Source organism: Electrophorus electricus, chromosome 15 (genome assembly GCF_041902795.1).
Source record: "Electrophorus electricus isolate QZ-2024a chromosome 15, ASM4190279v1, whole genome shotgun sequence".
Taxonomy (NCBI): Eukaryota; Metazoa; Chordata; class Actinopteri; order Gymnotiformes; family Gymnotidae; genus Electrophorus; species Electrophorus electricus.
The window spans coordinates 16,912,587-16,935,000 of record NC_137511.1 but is presented as its reverse complement, the minus strand read 5'-3'; the positions used below and the strand labels follow the sequence as shown (position 1 = coordinate 16,935,000).

General features: G+C 43.1%; 2 protein-coding genes across 3 annotated transcripts in view; both read left to right on the top strand.

The window, feature by feature from the left end:
• Window positions 1-6,109, top strand: part of brsk1a (BR serine/threonine kinase 1a) — a 14,131-nt gene extending 8,022 nt beyond the window's left edge. Inside the window, exons 14-19 of one of the 2 annotated variants that reach the window (XM_027031162.3) lie at window positions 884-1,163; window positions 1,291-1,339; window positions 1,431-1,554; window positions 1,647-1,854; window positions 1,978-2,067; window positions 2,518-6,109. In XM_027031162.3, the coding sequence (XP_026886963.2) occupies window positions 884-1,163; window positions 1,291-1,339; window positions 1,431-1,554; window positions 1,647-1,854; window positions 1,978-2,067; window positions 2,518-2,699 (933 nt within the window). In that variant the 3' untranslated portion in view covers window positions 2,700-6,109. Of the gene's footprint in view, window positions 1-589; window positions 1,164-1,290; window positions 1,340-1,430; window positions 1,555-1,646; window positions 1,855-1,977; window positions 2,068-2,517 lie in introns of both variants that reach the window. The other variant, XM_081698044.1, reaches the window with a different exon arrangement.
• Window positions 6,110-7,502: 1,393 nt separating this feature from the next.
• Window positions 7,503-21,921, top strand: prr12a (proline rich 12a). Its single transcript, XM_027031157.3, has 15 exons — window positions 7,503-8,426; window positions 10,290-10,447; window positions 11,161-11,322; window positions 11,687-16,212; window positions 16,322-16,510; window positions 16,633-17,314; window positions 17,496-17,989; window positions 18,386-18,502; window positions 18,685-18,818; window positions 18,905-19,341; window positions 19,434-19,553; window positions 19,679-19,776; window positions 19,876-20,007; window positions 20,143-20,238; window positions 20,380-21,921. Exons 1-15 carry the CDS (start codon window positions 8,344-8,346, stop codon window positions 20,512-20,514), a joined length of 7,563 nt encoding a protein of 2,520 aa, XP_026886958.2. The 5' UTR covers window positions 7,503-8,343; the 3' UTR covers window positions 20,515-21,921.
• The last annotated feature ends 493 nt before the right edge of the window (window positions 21,922-22,414 follow it).

Here is a 22,414-nt window from a genome sequence, read left to right as displayed (position 1 = left end):
CGTTTTGGATAATTTGAAGTTTGTTAATGATGTTGATGGGAAGACCAATAAAAATGGAATTACAATAATCAATGCGAGAAAATATGAAGGCATGAACCAGAGTTTGGCATCAGTAAGTGTGATCAGTAAAGGCCAGACATGGCATGTTACGCTGATGAAAAAACAGCCAGTTAGTAACATAACATGCGACTCAAAATGGAGGAGGAATTACCAAGATTTCTAGCAATGGTTGTAAACCTTACTGATACATTGCATATATCAATAGGGTAGATAGCCATTTAAACAGTAAGGTTTTAGGGCCTGACTAACAGTATCTCAGTTTAGCATAATGTTTAGCATCATGCTGCTAATGACCTATTGATATCTCATATTTTTTTCTTTTTTGAGAATGTTTATAATACTCATAACAAAGTTCATAATCTCATTATTTTTCCATTCAATGGAGTGTATAACCAGATCACACACACACTCTTCATCTGTTGTTTTCTAGTGTTCATTACTCATCTCCACTCCTTTTTTTCTCTCCATTTTCCACCACTCCCCCTTTCTCCCTCCTGTCTCCTAACATTCCTAACCTCCATGCCATTAGAGCCCAGTGTTCACTTTCACCCGATCAGAAGTAACTGCCGCCACCAAACCAGGAAGCTGTGGCCCCACCCCCCACCCTGCACGCGCTCATGAGTCAAAGACTCAGACACTGCCATCCAAAACGGGGTCTGACAGGCCCCACCTCCAGTCCATGAAGTCCCTCCCCCTACACTCCTCCTCGTCACGCTCTCCCTCCCCCTCTCCACTCCTCTCGCCTGTCCCACGCTTTTTCTTCTTTCCCACCCCATTTGCTGTGCTGAAATCAGTGACTAAAAGCTTGTATCCCGTGTCTCAGGTCACCCCTCAAGGCTCGCCCCTGCCCACTCCTCTGGGCACCCCTGTGCATCATCCCCACCACCCCCCTGCTACTCCCCCTTCTTCCTCTTCCTCCTCCTCTTCCTCCCGTGCCGAAGGAGGAGGTGTGGGTGTTGGCTCGCTCTCCTTGACTCCTCCCTCCAGCCCAGGTGGGGGCAGCAGCATGGCAGCTAGCAGCTCCGCTCACTGGAGAACCCGCCTCAACTCGTTCAAGAATAACCTCCTAGGGTCACCGCGCTTCCATCGCCGCAAACTACAGGGTGGGGAGAGATCGTCATTACCTGGCATTATGCAGTTATGAAGTGTAATATTGTCATAATTACTGTGTATGAATGGGACAAGGGTGAGCTACGTTGAAACATGTCTCTATCACTTTCTGACTTATAGTGCCCACATCAGAGGATATGTCAAGCCTAACACCAGAGTCCAGCCCTGAGTATGTATTAGAAAGCACTGTCACAAACAGACATTCATGGAACATGGTTTGTGTTACCTGTTTATGAATGTGCTCATTTGTTTGCTTCAAGGCTGGCAAAGCGCTCCTGGTTTGGGAACTTTATCAGCCTGGAGAAAGAGGAGCAGATTTTTATGGTGATCAGAGACAAGCCCCTCAGCTCCATTAAGGCCGACATCGTCCATGCCTTCCTCTCCGTGAGTCATGCCAACCTGCTACGGTGGTCTTGATCAAGCTGACATCGCTTTACCTGTTAAACCTCTTCTCATGGTGTGTCTCTATATGTTAGATTCCATCCCTCAGCCACAGCGTGGTTTCCCAGACAAGCTTCCGGGCCGAGTACAAGTCCTCCGGAGGTCCATCTGTCTTCCAGAAGCCCGTCAAGTTTCAGGTGGACATCTCTTTTTCAGAGGGAGAAAGGGCAAGGGAGAGGGAAAGAGACAGGGAAGGAAAGAGAGACTATGGAATCTACAGTGTCACTTTTACCCTCCTTTCTGGTAAGAAAGATGTAGAAACTGTTTCAAGCCTTATTATCTTGTGTGTTGTAACTGCATTTCCAGACATTTGATTACTATTGGTGTGTCTGTGTGTGTGTGTGTGTATGTTTCGGGGCTGCACAGGTCCCAGCCGCAGGTTTAAGAGAGTGGTGGAGACCATTCAAGCCCAGCTGCTCAGCACACATGACCAACCCTCTGTACAGGCTCTTGCAGGTGAATCACACACAGCTATACACAGCTAAACAGTTACACTACATTACAGGGCTGCACAATATGAGCAAAACATTGTATCTTGATTATATTGCTACATATAGTGATTACAGTATCACTTTTGACATTAAAATGCTCAATGGTGAGCACTTGCTGTGGTGATGGGTAAAGGTCAGTTTGCATTATTTTGATCAAAATTGTTAAGATTTGTTAGATTTTGTGAAAGCCCTGATTTGTCAAAAGATCATTATCAGGAACATTAGAGATTGGTCGGGATGCTCCCAGCACAGAACAAATAAACCCTTGACTTGTTAGAGTTCATTTGCCTAGTGCAGCCATCTGTGATAGCCCTATCCCTCCTGTGATAGGCTTACCCAGATACACACTGTCCCTCCACGCTTGCATGGATACTGGTACACTCACACTGCACAACACCTGATTTTGTCCTTGTAGATGAGAAGAACGGGCGCCCCCCTGGGACACCAACCAGACAAAACTCACGCCGCTCAGAAGGCGGCGCCGACCGCTGTGAATGGGTTGACCGGGGAGAGGGCGGGGCCCTGCTCCAGCGAAGGGGGTCAGGCAAGGAGAGGTCTCGCCTACTATCCTCCAATGGGACCCAGTCCCAGCCTTGATCAGGAGGGACCCTTCATCAATCAGCATCCCACATAGAGCCATGTCATGACCCTGGAAACACTTGCTCATGCAAACCTCTTACCCCTCTTGCTACCCTACAGCATGATGGTAAAAAAAAAACTGCTTTTGTTTTTTTTTTGGTTTCTTTTTTTTATCTTTTAAAACAGTGATTTATTTTAAAACAGTGATTCTTTAAGTAACTGAATTCCAATGCAATTTAATACACTTCAGAAAAGTAAAGGAAAGTCAAGAAAAGGCATCACAACCCCCAACTACAGAGGACAGACAGCAGCATTACCTGTAGTGGTTGTCAGAGACATGATATTCCATACCATAATCAAGTCCAGGGTCAGAATATATCATAGTAAATGTTGAAGTTGTAAGTTATATATGTCACTGAAATGCAAGTATTGGTCTCATTAATTCATCACACTGCTGAAATTAGTTCAAGCAAACCTCCAATTCTGGCTCGCATATCTTCTGATAGTAGAGAATAAGCAGACCATCAGAACACGCACACCTTGTTCAGCCGCCATGATTATGGAGAAACAGCTTTGGACTGAAATATAATGAATGACGAAAAGGAGTTTTTTGGACCTTGTCCAGTGTTATCAGCAGCATATATTGCCATTGATAGACCACTGTATTCCAATACAGTCTACTTGCACATGTTAAGATACAAGATGCACCATCTGAATAAATGACAATTCTTACAGACTACCAGTCTGCTGACTTGTATGCAATAAAGAACAATAAGCTAAAAGAGATATGGTCTTGAATGTGGCTCGGGTCACTGGATCCTTTCCCCCAGTGTGAAAAGCAGCTTCATTGTACCCACTTGTGCACGCAGCCGTTCTTACCTAGCTTCTGTCATTGTTACATTTGATGGACTGACTTCACCTAGGCTGGATTTTCACTCCGACGAGATCGTACATGCCGAAAAATAACTGGTGTCTGCAACAGGCCTCTGCATGCGGATATCCCATTTTCCCTGTCGCCATGTGTCAACAACATGAACAGCAATTTTGATTGTGTTTTTTGCATGTATCCTGGCACTTACTAAATCTGGCCAAACAATGCTGGAGCTTTTTCCAAACTGCAGATTTCAAATGCTGTCATGGGAGTCTAAATGTTCTTCTTCAACTGGAATTGGATTTGAAAATTTCCCAGAACATGTGAAACGGATATTCAGCATAGTCCTCTGTTGCTGCAAGATCTTTGGCTGAAGCCAATCAAGTGAATGTCATGAGATATTTTTTAATTCAGGATTTTTGATTTATCACAGAGTATTTATTTATTTGTGACTGCGTCAGAAGGATGGTGTTGCCATGGCAGCAGAAAGACAGGATTCTTGCTGAACTCTTGCCAAACAAAAATGGTTCCATGAGGAAATAAGTACACTTCAGAATACTGGAAACTTGCTACTGACTGTATCTCCTGGAGTCCTGATTATTTCTCTTCATGGAAAACTATGAAAACAAATGGGCTTCTGTTCATGCTTTGACCCTTATGTCCTAAAAAATATTTTTTGGTTAAGGAAATATAACTAAATATAAAAAATTAACAAAAATCATTAGAGTAAAATTGGATTCTGGTAAAGACAAGAACAACAGCGTGGGCTCATGAACAGTATTACAGTTATAGGTAAAGGAAGACTTCTTAACAAAATGGATACTTTCCTAAAATGCTTCTGTTGTGGAGTATAAACTGTAACTAACATGCCCATGTAGACTGAGGAAGCTCACAGAGAGAAATGAAAAGAAATGAACCACACCGACTCAAACCCATACATCTGCTGTCTGGGCCAAGGACCACACTATCACATACATCCGTCATTACCACTGATATGCCCATAATGTTTGTCAGTTTATGTCCAATGAAATTAGGAAACAGTGTAAAAAAGATCTGTCTGTACAGCATCGCTTTGTCACCGGGCTTCCTTGCAGCATACTTATGCAACTGATCCAGAATGATCTATGAAGAAAGGGACCAGTTTTCCTCATGTATGTTTCCCAAAACAAATTTGAGCCATTTCTTTGATCCTGCAAAGTTTAGTGAGCGTGAGTGCAGACTTATTTATTTATTTATTTATTTATTTATTTATTTATTGTTTATTTGTTTCTTTGTTTTGCTTGCTTGTCTTTGTGTGGAATGGGACATAATCACTCTATCTTGATGTTAAGTTATTCTGGAAAATCAATATCCATGGTGGAAGCTGAAACACTGAAATAGTGAAACAGTGTTCTGTGTGCAAGACCTTGTTGTTTTTCCCCAAATTTTCATTCATATTAGTTTTATTTGCATTAAATAACCTATAGCAAAAGGAAATGTGTAAAATATATATAATTAATAAAAATAAAAGTGTGTTATATATAACTTTTTTAACATGCCTTTAGGTCTGTCTTTCATGGGCATAGACATTAAGTCGAGCTGTGTTTAAATTTGATCTGTTTTTCAGAAGTAACAACTTCTAGGCAGTGGAACCACACAGACATGTTGCACTACCAAACTGCAAGTGGCCCTCCTATTTTTAGGTTAAGGGGGCAGTGGGTGGGACATATTTCAAACGCAAGACGGTCATGTTCTACTAGTGAATCAAATGTGAGCAGTGCCTTTTTCTGGCCTCTCATTAGATTTGCATTTAGTTCCACAGGGAAATTACACCAAGGTGGCTCAAGACAAGGCAAGTTTTGAACTAACCATGTTCATGAAAGGCATTTCTAATTGTGCTGTTTTTATATATATATATATATATATATATATATATATATATATATATATATATATATATATATATATATATATATATATATATATTTCTTTTTGGTATAGGTTAATAGTGATTGCAATATTGACTGGGTATATTTTAATTCTCATGTGCTTTCTAACTATGTCATTCATCATTCAGTACTTTTATTTTGGTCTATGTGACCAGAGGTGTGTCTGTGTGCGTCTGTATGTGTCTGTGTGTATGTGCTAGAATGAGTGAGCATAGAACATGTATGTCTCATACAAATGATACAAATGTACACAAGCAACCTAGTGAACAAAGAGATGTTGGATCAGTGTTGTCCATGTCATTTATTGTGTAGACTTGGATTATTAGGCATTCTAAAGGAATGCTTCGCCAAACCTACCAAAAGCAGACAACCTGCATGGTTTATCTGTGTTTTGATGTTACGTCAACTGTTTGTCAACATTACCTTCGCTAAGCAGAGGAGTTGAATGATGAACATGTGTATGAAGGGTGCACTGCAAATAAGTGCATATACTGGGCTGATTCAATGCATGTCAGCAACATGTTTTTATGTTGCCTCAAAATCTTTGTTTGTGTGTGTGTATGTGTGTGTGTGTGTGTGTGTGTGTGTGTGTGTGTGTGTGTGTGTGTGTGTGTGTGTGTGTGGTTTATGCAGTATTCTAGCTCATACACTTTTGTGTGGAGTGTGTATGTGTTTAAGAAAGAACTATGATGTGAATCTTCAGAATGGATCTACATTATTCCACATAACTAATTTGACAGGTATCAATAAACAAGAAAACAGCTGTCTGAATAAACAAAACTTCGTTTGTCATTCCATTCAAAAAAATCTGGTCCAGAATTATCAGTGTGAATAATTGTGACATTAATTTGTTATATGAACAGTTTTGTTAAAGATTTATAAACTCTTTGAGTTTTTGTACTTTGGGGATAGGAATTTTGTTCCAGAGACCAGTAAATAATACTCTTTGCAAGCATGCTAGTAACAATTATTATGATTTAACAAATACAAATCTTCCTGCCACCTTATCTTCTGAACATTAGATCCATCCATCCAGCCATCCATCTGACCAAAGTCTCAAGAAAGTCGAGATCTGATTTAGATTGCTTTTATTTTTTTAATCCCACTGTGTGCCTTGCGCCACTAGATGTCGGCAGAGAGGCACTTGTGAACCCGCGTGCAGTACAAGATTTCTTTTTACCATTTACAGTGTACAGTACTACTGTACCCGCCAGTGGTAACGAGGGTCACCATGGCGCCATATTTACTTTCAAATGATCTATAACCTTTCCAGTGCAAGCTTTTCATAAAAAATTTATGAAACAACAAGAACAACATTGTTTTCTTCAAAAGCAATACAGACCTATATACTTTATGACGTAGCTGTTTGTAACGGGAATGTAGGCCTATTGCATGTAGGACTATCACGAACCATTTAAATATGAAATTATGTACTGTGAACAATTGATTGAAACTAGCTAAGGCATAAATGTCTCTTTTAAAATGAATTATCATAAATCCACATTACATTAGATTTCTAATAGTCTAAATGTGATAAATTATCAAACTGATTTTGAAATAAAACTAAACGTAGTTATTGAGTAAATTTAAGAAATGCATTAAAACACAGGCATTGGCATGGACATATTAGGTATTTAAAACTACCATACAGTCACGCCACATTTATTATTTTATTATTTCGTTGCATTTTGTTGTTAAGGTATGGTATCAGAAACCTTGGGGTTGCATATCATGCAGATGGCTCGATCTTTGGTGCTAAAAATAGATAATTAAAACAAATAAGGTCCCCGATAATGTCAACAGATAACCAATTGTTTAATGACGATTGTTATACGATTTTTTTTTTCACACATCTGTTTCCGTTTATAGTCTAGACATGCTATACTTTGAACGTGTCAGCGATGCCTCCTCCTTCCCTAAGTTTTAAAACAATTTGGTGAACCGTGTTCTGGGAATAGCTCGCGCCGTAGTAGCGCTCGTGGAGGGCGAAAGGAGGCGCGAGGTGAGACGGACTAGACTACGCGCGAGTTCGAGCATGAGAACGAGGGGAGGGAGACGGGGAGAGAAACAGCCGCCTTCAAAAATGGCGTCTTCGGGGGAAAATGACTAATATTATGAAAAAAAGGAGGCCTCGGTCTTGAAGTCTAAACGAACCGCTCTGGATTTGAACGTTGTTTCGATTTATAGCGCGCTATCACGTCGATGAGGTCGAAACGACACTAAGGAAAAGAAAGAGCATTGGGAATCTAGCAACACCGTTTTATTTTGATGCGTCGACAGAGCTAGCTCGTCGCTAGCTTCCAACAAAATTTTGGGTGGGAAGGAATTTGCATTGCTTAATTGCAAGCCGTAACGCACAGACTTGCTCGACGTAGTATTCAGCACTGTTTGCGAAATGTAGCGACCGTTTAACGGATGTTACTGCTTCTTGGCGATACATTTTTATTCCAATAAAGTAGCCTAAGTGGTGAAAGGGGAGGAGAGACAAGGGAAAGGACGTATACGGTCATATGTGTCCATCAGTAATTTGTTGGTAACGGGGGTCAAATATAAGTGTTAACTTTGGTGTATGGCCTCTGCCTCTCGTGAGCATGGCATTAATTAAATTGATTTTAAAGGAAAGAAACCTGAAAAAGAGGTGAGGTTTTTGGAGGTGGTCGGTGAACACCCCCTGTATCGCGCACGCTCTCCTCCCCTCCGTTTCCCTCTCCCTCAATATGCTATTTTTCATTCTTATTGACTTACTCGTTGCTCATCAGGGAGAATGATAAGAAATTAACAGCAGGACAGTGATCTTGTCGTGCAGAAATACTTGCACCGGGATCGTTTTGTTCGATCGTTCTCCGCCGATTATAGTTCAAAAATGGATAGAAATTACCCGGGAGCAGGGTTCGGTGATTTGGGCGCTGGAGCCGGATGGAGCTACGAGAGATCAGCCAAAGCAAGGTAAGCATGCAGAGACTGTGCCTCCATTCCGAGGACAGTGAAATGTCCTCTTGTGGGGGGGAAATAGCCTGTGATTGGTCTTCATAACGAACTCGGCGCCGTGCATTCACATCTGTCTCTGACGATGCGTTTGCGTAGGATGTCAGAAGATGCTGATCCGTATGTTGAGTTTTTGTTATTCAAATAAGCAAAGGGTTCATGTTGGAAATGCAAGGGATGTGATTGACAGACTAATGTACGGTTTAGAGAGGTCGACGGAGGGAGATGGGGAGGAGAGGGAAGGAAAAGATGGGGGGCGGGGTGAGTCGCACCGTTTATCGTTTATTACGGTGTTTCATAAAATGATGTGGCATCCTTGATAAAAGGCTCCCAAACTGATCGCGTACAGAAGTTGAAGAGCGGGGAAATAGGCTAATAATAATAATAATAATAATAAAACAAACTATATGTACGCAGATTGGTGACCTATTCAACGTAGCCTATAAATAGCATAAAACGAAAAATTGTAAAAGTCAGTTTACCTGCAACATGCATTAGAGTCGCAACAATTATAATTTTTTAAAGGCTTAGGGGATTAAACAGACGAGACCACTTAATATCTGAACTGGAGCGTAAGAATTGTATTGGGCATTGTATTTAATTTTGTCATATTTAATAAGCCGTGCAACAATTGATAAGATCAGCGTCACGTTTGACAAGAAGCGGAGTCCGTTGGGCCTTGTTTAATATAAGCTAGCTGTGCTGCCTCATTTTACCATCCAGCTGACGCTAGCTAACTCCATAATGGTCGCCACTGTCGCATATGGGCCTGTAACTGAGGCAGTAGTGATAGCAAGAAAGCCTTTGTTATTGCAGGCAAAAGTCAAACAGGCGACATTTAGAGACCATGTCCTGAAGGTTTTGGTTTGGACCTGCCACTTTGGTCTAGCTTTTTCCTCCGCGCCACGCTCGGAGACAAGCCGCGTAGGCGCTGTCGCTAACCTGTTAGCCATCTGCTACGAATCCACGGTCTGCTATTGTGTAGGGCTGGTTGTAAAGAAACCTTGCAAAACGATTGTAAGACTGCTTTGGTGCTTGTTTAAAAGAAAAAAAACACTCGGGCAAATGTATAGAAGGCACGGCATCGTTCTTGAGGATGCTTTGCAAATAAAATGATAATTTGCTAGCCTAGTTTAGCAGCAGTTGTTGGTTCCTACTCAATCAGGTCATGTAGAAGCACCGCCACGGTCCTACAAGCCATATATTTGCTTTGCTTTGCTACTTTAAACAGTTACTCACCTTGTTACATTGTTACCTTGTTACAAAGTAATAGTGTTTATATGCAGCGACCAAAAGCTACAATGAAGTACTACATATAAAGTATACTACAGGTGAAACGGGGTATATCAAATGAATGTTGCCAACTATGTTTCAGGTTAAATGCTTTACTCTATGCAGACTATTCTGCAACAGATGATTGATATCAGCTAGTTCAGCCAGTAATAGTTATTAATGTGTACTAAGTGTGTACAGTCTTTGCACAGTATGTAATTTTCATTGCATTTAATGCATACTTTTCACTTTAGATACTCCTAATTTCTAAACCTTTATCAAATATTGCTTCGAAACTTGTAGTTACAGCATAGTAAAGTGTATTAGGAATGCACTATGTATACAAAATGCAATATTGCTCCATACAGCAGATGTTTAGTAAAATATTAAAAAGATTGGAAAACACTTAATATGATATGGTTGGCCTGAATTATTCTGAGAAAAGTTAGTTATGCATGTTGGATCATGTGAATTCTTTGATTTATTCAAAACATCCACAGAACATTAATCAGAGACATGTCATGGACCTTTCTTCTTTCCGGTTTTTGTCAGTTTGGTGTATGGCAGCTCCAGGTCATCACATCCAGAATCTGAACTCCTCCATCGGCAAGCCTATGCCACTCCCCACCCCCTACAGGGTTATGCAACCAATCACCACCCTGGCAGCTCCGGACAGGGTGGGGCATGGGGTGCAGCTGGGAGGAGTCTGGGTGAGTGACATGACATCTATGCTGTGTGATTAATTGCCTACGTGACAAAAAAGGACATTTGGAAGTACAAGAATACTGATTCATAAACCTTTCAAATGAAATTATTATTATTATTTTGACATTTGCATGAGAATGAAGCTAATGCATGTTAGAAACAGTTCATGAGCTTGCAGTGAAGTTCTTTGAACCACATATTTAATTTTCTGCTGGTGTCGTTTGTTGCTAATTATGATTATTGTTGGATTCCTCCGATTGTGTACCTTGTGTACTTAGTCTGATGGAGGACAAAATGCGCCTACTCTTTCTAGGATATTTTAGAGATTACCTAATTATGTAAATATCACAAGTATGTTTTTGAATATAGAATATTTGGAATCATACACACATTTAGTTGAGGTGGATAAAAATTGCAGTATATGAACAGTATATGTTTAACATGGTTTATAGTGGTTTTATCACAGTTTCTTGAAACTTTGAGAAGCATTGAGATTACATGTTTAATGTTGAATATGGTACCTCTTGCCATCCTATGTATGTATTCAATCTCAGTATAAGCAGCATGCTAAATAAAACAGTGCTGAATATGTCAAACCAAATAATCTGTAATTTGCATCAAAGGTACATGAATATAAGATGTGATTGTGAAGATCAATTTTCATTTGTTGCTGATATGTTCATTTTGCATTTTGTGTACACATTGTGATCTGACTCAGGCTTGTCCGGGCTTTTTGATGCTGGGTTGCACCATGCCAGTCCTTCAGGCCCAGATCCATCTGTTATGAACCTGATTTCAGCTCTGGAGTCCCGGGGTCCACAGCCACCACCTTCTGCTTCCTCTCTTCTCTCCCAGTTTCGCACCCCATCTTGGCAGACAGGTAAGATCAGACGTGATGGGGTATGTTAATTTTTATACTACCAGTTAGGAGAAAGAAACTGAAGGCTCAAAATACAGCAAGTACAATGATTTAAAAACTATTAAGGCATAAACATGGTCACTAAATGTTTTAAAAAGAGTCACCCAGCCCGTTGTTGCCATAGCAACAACTTGAAAGGCACACACTCTAAATGCTAATTGGTGTTGTAATTATTGTGAATTATTGTAAATGTCATGGACTCTATTTATAGATTATTCACAGACCACCTATGTTTTATATGGGTTTCTAATTACTTTAAGATTTCTTGCATTTATTTAATATGCACTCTGATTCTATGTCTTTTGTGTTTTTTATCACTCTTAAGCGATGCACACACCTGCCCCTGCAGAGCTTTTCATCTCTGGTGCCCTTCCTGGTTCTGGATCATTCCCATCATCCTCTGCCTTATCGGCATATCAGCACCCAGCTTCATTTTCTGGGCGTTCCTTTCCTGGGGTGACCCCCTCACTGTCTCTACAGGATACGCCTACTTTCAGTCCAACCTCCAATGGCCTCCTCTCTCCCCATGATCCTTTGCTGCACATTAAGACACCCTCTCAATCAAGTCTTGGCTTTGATCGCCTGTTGTCATCTCAGGGTGCTGCTGCAGCTTATCGTGGTAGCCATGACCCAAGTGGAGGTGCCGGTGTCACATCTGCCCAAGCCTCCTCTGCAGTCTCAGCTTCTGCTCGTCATTTGCAGTCTCACCAGTTTAACTTGCTGTCCTCGCAGCTTCAAGACCAGTCCTCACAGTTATATAGTGCTTCTGTGTTCTCCTCTACCCCAGCCCCACCTCAGCCAACCTCGCAAGAGCGGACTGTACCGCGACAGGATAGTGTCATTAAGCACTACCAGCGTCCTTCGCCAGCGCAGGCTCCCACTTCCACACCTCACCCCCTCCAGCACTACCTTAGCTGTGGAGTGTCTGGGTATCAGCAGACCCCCCATCCTCGTCATGCTGGTCTATCCTGCAGTCCATTAGGAGAGCACAGTCCTTCCTCTGACCATAAACCTTCCCCCAGGACAGAGCAGTACCGACCCGCCATCCAGCCCTCTTATGGGTCTTCCTCATCTTCATCCTCTGGTGGGCCTGGAAAGGGGTCAAAAAGCAGTTCCAGTAGTGGCTACTCTTCCTCTGGCTCTGGTTCCTCATCCAGAACCCCTCATACACCGCCTTCTGCATCTTCAGCCTCATCATCTTCATCATCATCTTCTTCTTCAGCATCAGCCGGTGCACGCCAGTCTAATGCCATTCCAACGTCTAGCTCTGCATCAGCATCTTCTCGACAACAGCCACCAACCCAGTCTGTGCCTCCTCCCCCACAAACTCACCCCCAACCCCCTCCTAGCACGTCTAACTCCTCACAGCAGTCCCTTCCCAAAGCCTGTCTCTCAGGCTATGGTTCACCAGTAGCTCCAGTTAAATCATCCGGCAGTCTGACAGGCCAAACTCCCCCTCAGCAGCAGCCTCAGTCTTTCTCTCCAAGCCAGCCCCCTCCATCACACTTATCTCAGTCATATGGGGGATTCAACTCCCCACAGACACATGACCTACCTTCAGCAAGGACCTCTGGGGTTGCAAAAGGCTATGGAAATCTGGGAAGCCAGTCCTTTTCAGCAGAATCAGTGTACGGAACTGATTCTGGTTATGGGTCACTGCCGCCATCACTAGGGGGAGCTGGAAGCCCCTCAATGAGCTATGCTGCCTCAGGACACTCTCCTGCACTCTTACGTTCAGGGACAAATGGGGGATCAGCTGGTGGGAACAGCAATGGGGGTAATAGCAGTACAGGAGGTGGAAGTAATGTGGGTGGCGGAGGAACAAGTGGTTCTTACCATATTCCAGATTCCAGCCCATCTCCATCTGGTAACTCTGGTATAATTCGCCCAGGTCTCCACTCTCCTGCTCCTTCTCGACCTGCTCAGTCACCGGTTGGAACAGGATCCAACAAATACCTATCCTCTGTTCTCTCCCCTTCCTTTTTGCCCTCCCCACAGGGGTTCCCAGATACTCGAGGACCTCGGTCACAACCCTACCACCCCTCTGCACCTCCCAAAACTAAGTCTGATAACAGCTTGCTTGGTGTAACTGAGTCTCGACCACAACAAGATGATGACGACGATGATGACTTTCTCATTCAGCATCTCCTTCAGGCTCAAAGTCCTGCCCCTCAAACATCTCATCATCATGCCCCTCAAAGCCATCATTCCTCACAGCCTACCCAGCAGCCTTCCGTCCTTCCACCCCAGGATGGTAATAAGGGGCTGTCATATGAGATGAGCAAGAGCTCAGAGGAACGATACCATCTTCAGAGTGTTATTCGAACTCATAGTGCCACATCTAATGCTGCTGTATCTGGAGCAGGGAGTGGAGCAGGCCTGGATAGTCAGTTGGAGATGTCCTTAAAGAAACAGCAACATCAACAGCAGCAGCATCAACAGCAACATCAACAGCAGCAGCACCAACAGCAGCATCAACAGCATAAACAGCAACATCAACAACAACAACAACAACAACAGAAGAGCAGCAGAACTGTCTCAGATGGAGGAGGACGGGGGAATTCAGATCAAACCCATTCTCATCCCCATCACCACCATGACTCAATGGGGTCAGTGGTCCACTATGGACGTGGTGACCCTTACTCTCAGCACTCCATTCCTCTGCATCCCTCCTCTCACCATCAGCACACTCCACACACACCTACGCATTCTCATTTGCACTCTCACCCCCACATGGATCTGCAAAAGAAGCCTCAAGATTCTGCAGATATGGCTTACATTCGCAAGACACCTGATCTGCAGCAGCACCGGCACCAACACCAACAGGCGCATCCTCAACAACAGACCGCACATCATCAGTCTCATCAACAACAGCAACAACAGCGTCAATCTCAGTCCCAAACATTAATGGATTCTCCAACAGATCAGTCCCGCCAGGCGCCACACTTACTACAATCAGTGCTCTCCCACACCACCAGGAGCAAAATGGATCCTCAGCAACACCCTGTCAGTCAGCAGGCTTTGTTGGACGCAGCGGGTGGAGTTACAGCAGCAGAGACCCATCCCCAACCCCAAGCATCTCAGCTACAACTTCAGCTCCAGACTCAAGCAATGGAAGCGGCTAGTCACTATGGCCGCAGTTCTCAGCAGCAAGACCAGAACCATCCAAAGTCTACCACAGTTTCCTCTCTGGACATGCTGGAACGCTCCCTTTCTCGAACTTCTAGTCAGGAGGGAGGAATGGTCGACGATAGATCAGGAAATGAGGGAGGAAGAGGAAATTCTGGAGGAACCGCAGCAAGTGTTGAGAGACACAGATCTCAGGATCAACAGAGACTTTCATCTCACCATCCTACACAGCATCATCCCTCTGAGTTACATTCATATCTTTCTGAACCAGATTTGGGATTACCTACCCCTTCCCATGGGCATCACCTTTCCCACCACCACCATCAGCCACAACAACCAACTCAAGCTCCTCAACACCCAAACTCCCACCATCAGCATGGCCACCCACAGCATCCGTCTCAACAAAGCCATCACCATCTTGCTCCTCAGTCAGCTTCTGCAACTACACAGCAGCAAGAACAGCCTCACCCCTCTCACTCTTCACAGCTTGCTCCAGCTCCACTTGAACAGCAGCATCAGGCAGAACATCACTTTGACACTAGGAGCTCAGCAGTGAAGTCAAATCAGAATCAGTCCCAGGAGAGCCAGAGGTTTGTTCCATTAACATCCATCTGTTTCCCAGACTCTTTGCTTCCAGATGAAGATCGTTCCTTTTTTCCCGGCATGGAGGACATGTTCTGCCCAGAGGAGTACAAGTCGAGCTGCCCTGGAGGTGCTGGGCAGGGTCAAGATGGTGTTTCTCAAGCCCAGCCAGGACAAGAAAGCATAGAGGGTATAAAATCAACTGCAGAAGGTGGGGGAGATGATACAGGTGCAAGCTACGACATGATTGGCCAACATGGTGATCAAGATTATGGGCAGTATTGCCATGATCTTTCAGAGCCTGACAATGGAACCATGCACCTGGATCTGGACTCCTTGAAGACCCATGAACTACCGTCTACTGTCAATACAGAGCAGCTTGGACTGATCCAGTCTCAGCCACCCAGCATTGGAATGGGAAGTGGTGGGAATGTTGAAGGATCTGGTGCCAAGCTAGGAGGTTCTGCTGGTTCTGCTGCTGGTTCAGGTGGTCTTACCTCACCAATATTCTGTTCATCTCGTCCCAAAAAGCTCCTGAAGTCCAGCTCCTTCCACTTATTGAAAGAGAGACCTGATCCTAATTCTCTTCCCAAAAAGAGCTATGCACAGGAGTATGAATTTGAGGATGATGAAGACAAAGCTGATATTCCCGCTGACATTCGACTGAATAGCCGAAGACTTCCTGACCTGATTCCAGACCTTGTGTCCAGCTGCCGGAAATCTGGTGGAGTGGGTGGTGGAACTATGAGCCCTCTAATGGGTGAGCTGGATTTTGGATACCCCCCTCTTGGCCCTCCTCCACAATTGTTGCCTAACGATGGACCAAAAAAGAGAGGCAGGAAACCCACCAAGCCCAAAAGGGAAGGACCTCCGAGGCCTCGTGGCCGTCCACGCATACGCCCTTTGCCTGAGCCTCACCACTCCAGGGGCCTGATGGGAGATTGTGGAACAGGATATGTTCCTGAGCGAGGTAGAGGCAGAGGAAGAGGTAGAGGCCGAGGCAGGAGAGATGAATCTATGATGGACATGGAGGTAGTTAACAAGGAACAGAATCAGCTATATCAACAACACATGCAGCAACAGCAAATGCATCACCAGCCACAACAGCAACAGCTCCAAGAGCCAATCAAACCTATCAAGGTATGTTGGGAGAGACCATTCATAATGTTTCAAGTATTTTTTGTGATTTTTATGAGAAGACAGATTAAGATTTCAAATTTAAAATTTGTTTCTTTTTGTCTCTTTCTAGATAAAGCTTCCTATCGGTACCATGTCATCATCTGATGCCCTCTTGCGAACTGATTCTTTGTCTGGTACTGACCCAGCCCTCTCAGATGGTTCTGTAGGTTCTGCTCCTTCTTTGGGTTTGAGCCCAGGGACACCAGGGGTACCTGATATAAACAGACCACAGGACAAGATTAAGCCTAAAACTCAAGAGGTGAGAGAAGTATATTCCACTTCAAATGTATTTATTAACTTTTTTATGCTTTGTCTATGATTGTCCTATTTTACATATGTTAAATTCCTGTTACCCAAACTATACATTTTATTCCACTTCAGATGGAAGACAAAGAGTCTGAGAAGACTGGTTTTGTGGCTTCATTTCTGGATTTTCTGAAGTCTGGAAAAAGGCCAGGGAGCACTTCTGGGAATGGTGATTCGTCTCCAGGGAAAAGTGGAGGTATCCGTCCTATATCCCCTTTACCACCACCTCCCCCAGCTCCTGCAGCACCATCTGGTTATGGGGATAGTGAAGGTGATGGAAGTCTCTCTTTGGGTGGATGCCCAAGCCCTTGCAAGCGCTTAGATGAAGAACTGAAGAGGAACTTGGAAACACTTCCATCCTTTTCATCAGATGAAGAGGACTCAGTGGGGAAAAACCAGGACCTGCAAAAGAGCATCTCATCTGCCATTTCTGCTCTCTATGACACTCCACAGCTTAGCACATCCACAATGCAGCCTCCCTCACTTCCTCCACCTCCTCCTCCTCCCCCTCCTGCACCACTGACACCAACACACCAGCCACCTGCCCTAAGTCCTCAAACTCCAACACACATGCACACACATCCTTCTTCACACATACACACACAGTCCATTGAACCTGCCATATTATCAAGAGAAGAGGAAACTGAAGAGATTGAAGAGGAGAAAATGAGAGATGTAGATGAAGAGGAGGAGCAAGATAAAGGAGTGGAAGACAAAGTCCCAGAAATGGAGCTGCTGAGTGTTCCAAAAGTAGGAGGTAAGAGTTGAGGACAGAAGGAGGTCATGCTGAAAGAGGTGTGCAATCAGAGCATCTACTAAACCTCCTTTTATATCTGTAAACACTTGCACAGTCTTAAAACTAGGGCAGCAGAGAACAAAATGTTTAGTTCATATGATGTGTTGTTTTAAACTTGATATATATTGCATTTTTGTTTCAGACTCACCTAAAGAAGCTCCTCAAGCAGCAGCACCCCCTTTGCTTCCACCTCTCTTTCCATCTTCCCCTGCCTCTTCATCTTCTCCATCTCCACCTCCTCTTCCTCCTCTGTCTCTTCCTTCACCCCTTCCCCCACTGGAGGATAACCCATCTCCACTGCAGAAACAATCACTACAGCAGTCTCCACCTCCACCTAGCCCTCTTGCTCCAGCTTTACCTGTCCTTTCACCTCCAGCTCCACCTCCTGTAGCCTCTCCTCCATCCTCCACTCCTGCACCCCCTAGCCCTCCTCCACCTCAGCAACTCGCTCCAGCTCCATCCTCCCCAGAAGAGCCCCCAACACCTCAAATCCTACCATTACATCTGGCTCAGAAACAGAGTGGTGCTGCCATCGTAGGAGAGACTGATGAGGATGAGAGTGAGAGTGGAGGGGAAGGCATCTTCAGGGAGAGAGATGAATTTGTGGTACGCATAGAAGACATCAGGACGCTTAAGGTGCATAATCTTGCCTTCTTATTTGATTATATTTATTTTCAAGTTAATATTTAAGGTTAGTATTAACTACCAACTGTATTCAAATATTAGTAGTGTAATGATCAGGAATTAGACTGGAGAATACCAAAAACCTTTAAGTATATCTTTATTGGCCATGAACAGAATTTCATAGAGTGTTTAAAAATAGGTTTTTATTAATTTTTCTGTTTTAATTTTGCATATGCGTATGCCCTTGCTCAAAACATTGCTATTTTTTCATTTTGTCAGATCATTCATCTTCGCTTCAAATGCTCTTTAGTTCTAGTGGCACTGTGTATGCATGCGAGTCTATGCTGGTCTATGTGGAGTCATGCTGGTCTATGTAGAGTCATGATTTTCAACTCTGCCTGTCCACAGCTGGCCTTGCAGACAGGTCGGGAGCCCCCTCCCATTTGGCGTGTACAAAAAGCCCTATTGCAGAAGTTCTCACCAGAGATCAAAGATGGACAAAGGCAGTTCTGTGCCACTAGCAATGTGAGTCAGCTTACCTCCCAGTTTTCAAGCCCAAACAAACAAACTTAATGGGGTCTTAACCTCCTCATAGGCCTAGATTTGATGTTCCTTTGATCATCATTGTCAGTAGACCTGTTTGTAACTGTTTGCGGAGCATGTAAATTTACTTTATACTTTACTTCATTTTCCCCTTCCCTTCCCAGTATCTTGGTTATTTTGGTGATGCAAAAAAACGGTACCAGCGGCTTTATGTGAAGTTCCTGGAGAACGTGAATAAGAAGGACTATGTGAGGGTTTGCTCTTGCAAGCCTTGGCACAAACCCTCTGTAGCACTCAGGTATCTAAACCTTTTCACATTTGGTCTTATTCTAAACTCTTGTAAGTGGTGTTGGTTCATAGTTAATGGATATTTGTCTCATTCAGACGCCATTCTCAGTCAGTATCAAAGATGGCCCCTGCCACTAACAATCAGACTTCAGCTCGCATTCTGAGAGATGAGAAAGCAAAAGAGAAGGAGCAGCGGGAAGCCAGAGAGAAGAACCACATCAGAGTGAGAGAACAGCAAGAGAAGGAACGGCTTGCCAAAATGAAGGAGAGGGATGAAAAGAAGAAGAGAGAGGAGGACAAGAAAACGTTAGCTCCTCAAGCGCACCAGAAAGCTGAGAAGCGGTCAGTGCTGACGGAGCGAGGGAGGGCGAAGGATGAGAAAAGGGTTGGAGGAGTTGAGCGGAGGACGGAGCGCACACAGAAGCAGCAGCCAATAAAGACAAAAGCTGAGCCTCCACCTAAAAAGAGGAGGATGTGGCTGAAGGAAATGCCTTCATCATCGGAGTCTGATTCTTCAGCCAGTGAGGATGAAGGTGAGCTCTGTGTGTGTGCGCGCGTGTATGTGTGCGCGTGCGTGTGTGCGTGCGCGCTTGTGTATCTAACCATGTGCACTTATTTCTTGTAGTCTCTGTGAAATCAGGCCTAAACACTCGTGCAATGCGGGAGATGTACCGTAGCTATGTGGAGATGCTTGTCAGTACAGCTCTGGACCCAGACATGATCCAGGCCCTGGAAGACACTGAGGGTAGGACGAAACATCTCTCTCTAAGATAAATCACAAATTGCTCTCTTCATTTATTTCTTCTCCTCATTAAGAATGAGGGTAGACTCTTTGATCATGTGACATTCTCTACTGACTCCATCTTTCAGATGAATTGTACCTCCCTCCAATGCGTAAAATTGACAGCATTCTCAGTGAGCAGAAGAGAAGGCTTCTGAAGCAAGTCAACATGAACTCCCAACACCAGGTACAAAGTTTTGCCATTTTGGTAGCATAAATACTTTTTTGAATAGATCAAGTTTTCACAACTCTGTCCCCTCTCAATTCATTTTATCCTTCTCCGCAGGAAGCCCTGCATACTTTCCCCCAGATAACGGCAGAGCCGCTGGACTCCGCAGCAGTGAGGGTTAGACTTGGTGGGGAGTGCTACAATCGGAAAACCCTGAACCGTGTCAAAAAGAGCATACCCAAACCACAGGTACCCTTACACACAAGCAAACCTGAATGTCTTTCAATAAAATGGCCATATTAAGGTAAAACATGCATGAATGATACATAAGCATTAAGTTATACTATATTTTGTTCAGGTAATATTCTAACCTTTCTCCCTTAGGACCTCAAGCTGTCAACAGAGACATGTAGAATCTACAGTCTTTATCATTCTCTGCATCATTACAAATATCACACCTTCTTAATCTGTAAGAAAGAAGTAAGTGTTCCTGTACTGCTCTTTCTCATAGTAAATTTGCAACTGGGAAAATGAAAACAATTGCAATTGAGAAGAACACTAAGGAACAATGTCAGATTATTCGTTATAAATCATCCCTTTCTTCTTGCTCTACTCTTTCAGACGGACACTATAGAACAGGCCTCAGAAGATCCTGGGCAAGAAGAGGTTGTTCAGCAGTGCATGGCCAATCAGAGTTGGTTGGATACGCTCTTCAACTCCTTCTTAGAGCTGATGACCCTCAGTGCCAAAGCCTGAATAAGCGAAAGCGGAAGAGAGAGAGGAGAGGATGGTGAAAGAGACAAAGGACAAAACTCCAGGGAAGCAAAGAGGCCTCTCATGGGAAAAAGAACATGGATTTATTTTCGCATAGCTCCTGTCCTCCACTATTGTTTTACCGAAGCGCTTTTTAAGATGGTTGTAATACAGTGACAAGACGAGATGGGCGGGGCTAGATGAGAGAGTGGGGTAAGGATACCACCTCGCAGCTGGTTGCCTTTGGCAAGGAAATTAATCAATTCTTCTTTACTTAAGTCAATGAGATCAGTTTTTTTTTTTCAGGATTCTTTCTGAAGTAGAATTGACAAAAGCAGGACAGTAAACCAAGCTGATTAAAGATGAAAAGGAACACGTTCACACATGGATGTTTTGTTTTTTTTTTTTGTTTGTTTTTTTTTTTTTTTGTTATTAATGTTTGTTTGATTTGGGGGGGGGGGGGGTTCAACCATCCCTTCTGGAGTTGAATGATAACTTTGTTGATTGATGGAAGATAAACTAAATCATGGAATTCTGATGGAAGGAGAATATTGCACGACATTTGCGCTTTGATTTTGGCCACTCTTGCGCTTGGAATAACTGACAATTCATTTGTCTGAAGACATTGAAAACATTGCCAGGAGGAAGTCTGTTACTGTTTGAATATTACACAGATTATTTTTAAAGACTACAAACTGTTCTATTCTGCATTTTTTTGGAGTGGAAGAGTGGTGGTTGTGTTTTATAAATGAGTGAAGAATGCAGTGTGAAAAGGAAATTCGCATGGAAGAGGCTCAAGGGTGTAACGGTGTAACACTTCAGGCTACATGAGTAAAATGAGTGAGCTAGAGTATTACACACATTTTTATTATTTATATAAAGACGTTTCTAACAGGATCTCGTACATACAGTACAAAGCAGTAATTCTTCATTATCTGTTTCATAATGTTATGTTCAGATATGAGCAAAATCGTGTTGTCACATGAAGAGTCTTCCTTTAGGCTCATGGAGAAATAGTGAGTAAGGTAAAGAAATGTGTGGCATTGGTTTTGTCTATAAAAGAGTAAAAGACAGAAATAAAATATACTTCAAACCTACGCAAAACTGTATTATTTCAGTACATTCTTCAGAAGATGGACATGAAAATAAGAGCTAACTATAGCATTCAGTTCCCACTAGGGAAAGATTATGTATTAGTAATATTTAAAGAGCATTTTTTGTTTGTTTTGTTTATAACTGTCATTTGTCTGTATTATGAGTATTATTTTGGAACAATCTAATACTGTGCTTCTTTCAAAAACAAAGCCTTTGTGTAAATATTGTACAGCTATTCACACAAAACTCAGTTCTCCTGTACATGGACTATTCCTGTATTTGAAAAACAAATAAAAACAAGGAGCATATAATGTCTCATAAGAATCAGATTGATTGTTTTTCCTCGTGAACTTCTGGTCAATGTCTTTGTATATTAAGATAACTCAAGGCTAGGTACACTGAGAAGTGACTATATATTTCAATGGATCTGACATTACAGGCTGAACTGATATTTCGAATAAATGCAGTATTTTTCCAGTTTGCTGAAGTGCTCCCTGAAAAGTAATTAGTGAAAGCGACTTTCTCCTCTATGAGAAGCACTGCAGTATCTCAGTTTGTGTGCGCGCTATATTGTTCAACTGCTATTCGCTTTATCCTCTCCTAATTCACGCAAGTGTCCCGGGAACACTGCCTATTGCCTTTCCTCGGCACATTCCCGAACAGAAAACCGATAAACTTTCCAATCTTCTGTTTGTCTGAAGCGGCTACTTCTGGGGTATTTCCAGCCTGGTACTTTTCAGCGTGGTTCTACCAACTTTGTTGTTGTTGTTTTTTTTTGTTTGTTTGTTTTGAGAGATAAAGTCAAATG

What these genes read in the sequence shown, in the direction of transcription:
- prr12a (XM_027031157.3), top strand. Translation starts at nt 8,344, where the DNA reads ATGGATAGAAATTACCCGGGAGCAGGGTTCGGTGATTTGGGCGCTGGA. An exon ending in TGCAGCTGGGAGGAGTCTGG is followed by an intron (nt 10,448 to 11,160) that starts GTGAGTGACATG and finishes GATCTGACTCAG; the next exon opens with GCTTGTCCGGGCTTTTTGAT. An exon ending in GGCCCTGGAAGACACTGAGG is followed by an intron (nt 19,554 to 19,678) that starts GTAGGACGAAAC and finishes TCCATCTTTCAG; the next exon opens with ATGAATTGTACCTCCCTCCA.